Source organism: Sinocyclocheilus rhinocerous, unplaced genomic scaffold (genome assembly GCF_001515625.1).
Source record: "Sinocyclocheilus rhinocerous isolate Xijiao unplaced genomic scaffold, SAMN03320098_v1.1 scaffold2423, whole genome shotgun sequence".
Taxonomy (NCBI): domain Eukaryota; kingdom Metazoa; phylum Chordata; class Actinopteri; order Cypriniformes; family Cyprinidae; genus Sinocyclocheilus; species Sinocyclocheilus rhinocerous.
In genome coordinates, this window is record NW_015634501.1 from 72,860 (window position 1) to 78,457 (window position 5,598).

Here is a 5,598-nt window from a genome sequence, read left to right on the forward strand (position 1 = left end):
CGCCCAGAGTGAAGATTTAGTCGCATATGCGAGTGATTTACTTGCAATGTAGAGGGTTGGTCACGCAACTCTGTTGCCCTTTCGGGCTTGAACTTAAGGTAAAACTAACGACATTATTAACTGTCTTGTTTTTGAACATTAAAGCATGTCAACATATTCTGTTACACCAAATACACAAAATAATGGTCTTTAAAATGACAATAATATCGCTTATCGCAATTATTTCTGGGGCAATATATCGCACAACAAAAAGATGTTATCGTGGCAGGCCTAGTTTCAACTGCGCAAGTTTTAAATGCTGATATAGCGGTTGTTTCAAAACCTAGTGAGCTGCCTACCTAGACAGCATTTTTTTGGGGGGACATGCCTGTGCTGCCAAAAAATGCTGTCTCGGTAGTCAGCTCACTAGGTTTTTTTGAGAAAGCTGTTGTTTTAAACCTATACACAAACTATTCTTTCTGTGGCATTGTCATACTGCTGTCAAATAGCGCGTGTTCATTTGAGTCTGTTTAGTGTGTTTGAGTGTATTTCTGTCTACAAAAGTGCTTAACATAATCATTTTTCTTTGTTTAGAAAAAAATGTCAAAAAAGGAAAGAAGGATAAGAGGGGGAAGAAGAGTGTAAGTTTTTATTTGTGTTAATGCACGACTGTGATTTGTTATAACTTTCATTATAAGCATTATGCTTGAACTCAAGAGTTCATTCAAGTTCGAACAAATGTAAAAAATCCAAACTATTTTTATCTAAGCATTATCTGATGTTTCATTTTTAGTTACTCTTATTAATATTTAATTACAATTTGTTTAATAATATTTCCTGAGTTGCACCAGCTCTAACAGAACCAAACACAATTGCAAAAATAATAATAAATACATTTTTAAAACCAATACCTCTGACTGACATCAGAATTGTTTTATGCATATTTCTGCATTTTTATATTTTTTTTTTTATCTTGACAGTTTTTTGAGGAGCTGGCATCAGATATTAAACCAGAAAAAGTAGAAGAGCCACCAGTGAAAGAGGCACAAGGGAAACAGGTGCATTGTTTGAATTAATTCCAATGTTTATAAATGCATTATATAAAGAAAAAAATATATTTGGTTACACTTTAATTTAAGGTGTCCTTGTTACAGTGTAATTATACATTTCAGTACTAAGTATTAATTAACTACATGTACTTACTATATGGTTAGGGTTTGGCTTAGGGTTTCTCGCATGTAATTATGCATAAATTATTGTTATTATAATAGTACATTTAACATGCGTAACATGGACACCTTAAAATAAAGTGTTACCATATATTTAATTAAATTTAAAGTACATTTAATTACAGTCAAATATGTTATGTTTTTGGATTGCTTTTTCATTTGCTGTTAGCCTCAGAAGAAAAAGAAAGACAGGCGGAAAGGGAAACCAGGAGACGATGAGGATGATGATGATGATGCAGAGGTCATGCAGCGCCTCAAGAAACTGTCAGTCCAGCCCAGTGATGAAGATGAAGAAGAGGAAGAGGGTAATGTCATAAACTTGGTTTGTGCCAGTATGTCACACATCACACCACATATTTAACGTCATGGTTTATTTTTGTTTTGCAGTAGTTGCTCCAGTCAAAGGAGGAAAGAAAAACAAAGTGAGTTGCTTTGATATACTATGCGGTACTTCTCTTCACTGGGATGCACTTTGTGGACAGAATAATTTTCCTCCTGCTGCACAGTGTATAGAACAGTGCAATTTAAGTCATGTGATCCGATCCACAGAGCTTTGATTTTTATATATATATTTTTTGTCCTTCTCTTTCTGTCAGGGTGGCAACATATTTGCTGCTCTGAGTCAGGGGCAAAGTGATGACGATGAAGAGGACGCAGGCGATGATGACGATGTTGATGAGAAACCCCAAAGCAAGAAGAGCTCAAAGGTGCGTGCTTCCCGTTTCAGTGTCAGTCATTATGTATCAGGTTTAGTTTCTATGTATAGACTTATATACACATACATGAAATAGACATAAACGTATGTTTAGTTTTATGGGAAATTAGTCAGTTTTTTATTTATATAATGCTTTATACATTACAGTTAAATCAGATCAGTGTATCACAAATATTAGTTTCATATCCATGGAATTTTTAAAAAAAAATGTTTTTCAGGTTAAAATTGATATGCATTATATGTTTATATAACTAGTTTATTATCATTCGTCAATGTTTACCCTCACTAGTTAGTTTTAAAATAACACATTTTTAAAGTACAAATATACCACGTAGGCTCTAAATTAATATTAAGCACTAAAATGAATTTGTAGCAAATAGGAACTAATTGAATTGGCAAAATGCCGTTTAAAATAGTTTCATATGGAGTATAAGTAGTTTTTCTGAAACTTTATAAGAATAAGAATTTACGATTTAAATTGCTACTATAAACTGCTAAACTACTACTATTTTCTTGTAAAGAGAAATTGCATGGACGACATTGTTTGTTAAATTCATATTTACATATTGTTTCAATAGTTTTAGTGGCTATCTGTACTATCGCTGTTCATGATATTATCTTAACAGCGTCATCAGATTTCATATACCTAACCAACAGTACATATGCATCACACACCACATAACTCATCCTCTCTAATATTGTGTTTATTCCTCTTTCAGTCCCATTCCAGCCAATCCCTCATGTCCTCTCTCTCTTCATGACATTCCCAGTGGAATTCATTCCATTTTCATTCATTCTTTTCTTTTCCAGATCAGTGCCAGTGCACTCATTGTTTCAGACATTAAAAGTGAAGTTTCTTAATGGATTCATGTAATATTGCCACTCATCCGTCATCCGTCTTAATTCAGGCTGATTCATATCATTTATCATTTCAAATCATTCCAGTAATCAAGATTGCATGCAGTCACATTGTTTGTTATACAGAAGGGAAGAACATATTGGGCTGCATTTTGAATATTTCTACATTCATAAGCACATGTGCCTGTTTCTGTACGTGTGTGTATGTGATTCAGGAAGTTGAGAAGGTAACCAAGGGCAAGAAAAAAGATCAGGCTAAACCTAAGATAATAAAGGTGGGTACATGGGATTGTTTCTTTATATTCTTATTCACTATTTTCTTTCTTCCAAATTCACATCTTCTGTCTTTCTCCCACCTTGCAGTTTTGTTTCTTTATTGCTACATGATGGAAGTGCTTCGCTCATCATGGAAACTAACCCTTTTCTGTACATTCCAGTCTGTCTTACTAACACTATGTCTGATTGGTGAGCGGTGCTCTGATTTTTCCTCCAGGATCTTTGTTTTACTCTCTTCTCTCAAACACAGGAAGCCTCAGAGGAGGAAAAAGATGAAGAGATGGAGAAGAAAGATGAGAATGAAAAGAAAGGAGGGAAGAAGGGCAAGAAAGCCGCTGCTAAACCATCTAAGGTGTGTGACTCAGGTTTTGATGGATACGATTTGTTTTGAAAAGAAATATAAAAAAATATAATATTAAATATTAAAAAAAGAATTTGAAAAAAAAAATCCAAGTGTGTGCAACCTAAAGGGCATCTTAATGTTGACAGGAGGGAGATGAAATTGAAGAGAGAGAACAGGAGAAGTCTCAGAAGAAAGGCAAGAAGGAACAGCCCAAGGTCAGATTAAGATATTTTTGTATGTTTATGTATGTATTTATGCATTAAAATGTGCGTACACGCTCTTTGTGATTTGGAATATCGCTTAAGATGACAGAGTTGAGTAATATTACCGTTTCAAATGTTTTCTATTTGAATACATTTTAAAATGTTATTTATTTCTGCGATGCAAAGCTGAATTTTCAGCATCATTACTCCAGTCTTCAGTGGCACATGATCCTTCAGAAATCATTCTAAAATGTTGATTTGCTGCTCAAAAACTTTTTATATTATTATTATTATGTATTATATTATTGAAAGCTGTTGTGCCGCTAAATATTTTTGTAGACTCATGATACTTTTTTTGATGAATAGAAAGTTCAAAATAACAGTATTTATTTGAAATATAAATGAGTATTATATTATTGAAAGCTGTTGTGCCGCTAAATATTTTTGTAGACTCCATGATACTTTTTTTGATGAATAGAAAGTTCAAAATAACAGTATTTATTTGAAATATAAATGATTTGCAACATTATAAAAGTCTTTACTGTCACTTTTGATTAATAAAAGTAAGAGAGAAAGTCAGCGCATGGTGAATGAAAATAAGTATTGTAGTAAAATGTTTGTCATAGTGTCTTTTCTGTGATTTTAAGAAAGGGAAGCCCGCTCGCCCTCCTCCTAGTGATGATGATGATGATGATGAAGAGGAGGAAAAGAGTGATGAAAATGACACAATGATGGTACAACAATTTTCTCTTTTTGTATTCCAAATATTCATAATTTCCAAGTGTTCATTCATCCACTTTCTATCTCTTTGTCCTTATTTTCTTGATATCCTGCTTCCTGTCCCGTAGAGTGCCGAGGATGCCCTCACAGCTGAGCAGGCCAAAGAGAAACAAGAGGACGACCCTTTTGCTAACTTGAGTAAAAAAGAGAAGAAGAAGAAAAAGAAAAAGGTAGCGTATGCAAATTTTGAATACTCTAATGTATGTTATAGAAGTGTTATTTTTATATTATTTATATATTCTTGTAGTATTTATTTATATTTTGAATTACCTTTTTTTAATATATTCATTTTGATTTAAGTTTTCATGTTTTTGTAATGTGCTTTTGCGTTTTTTTATATTTTAAATTTATATTTTTATATGTTTTATTCAATGTAATTTGAGTACTTCAACTTAAGATTATTTGGTTGCAGTTAGTTTCCAAGGCAATGTTTCTAATCTTTAAGGTTTTCTAATCTAATATGTACAGTCGTGGCCAAAAGTTTTGGCAGTGACATTAATTTTGTATTACCTTTTTTTAATATATTCATTTTGATTTAAGTTTTCATGTTTTTGTAATGTGCTTTTGCGTTTTTTTTATATTTCTAATTAGTTTTATTCAGTGTAATTTGAGTACTTCAATTTAAGATTATTTGGTTGCAGTTAGTTTCCAAGGCAATGTATCTAATCTTTAAGGTTTTCTAATCTAATATGTACAGTCGTGGCCAAAAGTTTTGGCAGTGACATTAATTTTGTGTTTTGTAAAGTTTGCGGCTTCAGTATTTGTAGATAATTTTTCCACATGTGTCTATGGTATACTGAAAATCGTAAGTTTTAAAGGCTTTTATTGGCAAAAAAATATAATGAGTCAATATTTACAGTGTTCTTCATAACCTCTGCAATTGGCTCTGGTATGCTGGATATCAGCTTCTGGGCCAAATTCTGACTGATGGTGATCCACTCTTGCCTTATTAGTTCTCGGAGTTAATCACGATTTGTGGGCTTCTGCTTGTCCACTCGCCTTTTTAAGAATGACCACAGGTTCTCTATGGGACTGAGATCTGGGGAGTTGCCTGGCCACCGATCTAAAATTTCAATGTAATGATATTCGAGCCACTTCTTTATCACTCCTGCTTTGTGACATGGTGCTCCATCATGCTGGAAAATGCACGGATCATCACCAAATTGCTCATGGATTGTTGGAAGAAGTCGCTCTTGCAGGACGTTTTGATACCAT

The 5,598-nt window shown here is 33.2% G+C and overlaps 1 protein-coding gene across 2 annotated transcripts in view; it reads left to right on the forward strand.

Moving 5' to 3' along the window:
- The window catches only part of LOC107745711 (ATP-binding cassette sub-family F member 1-like), a 21,735-nt gene that overhangs the window by 3,011 nt on the left and 13,126 nt on the right, over positions 1-5,598 (forward strand). Inside the window, exons 2-11 of one of the 2 annotated variants that reach the window (XM_016559649.1) lie at positions 574-620; positions 960-1,037; positions 1,378-1,513; positions 1,599-1,630; positions 1,805-1,915; positions 2,997-3,056; positions 3,308-3,409; positions 3,547-3,615; positions 4,251-4,337; positions 4,452-4,553. In XM_016559649.1, coding sequence (XP_016415135.1) covers positions 574-620; positions 960-1,037; positions 1,378-1,513; positions 1,599-1,630; positions 1,805-1,915; positions 2,997-3,056; positions 3,308-3,409; positions 3,547-3,615; positions 4,251-4,337; positions 4,452-4,553 — 824 coding nt within the window. Of the gene's footprint in view, positions 1-573; positions 621-959; positions 1,038-1,377; positions 1,514-1,595; positions 1,631-1,804; positions 1,916-2,996; positions 3,057-3,307; positions 3,410-3,546; positions 3,616-4,250; positions 4,338-4,451; positions 4,554-5,598 lie in introns of both variants that reach the window. The other variant, XM_016559648.1, reaches the window with a different exon arrangement.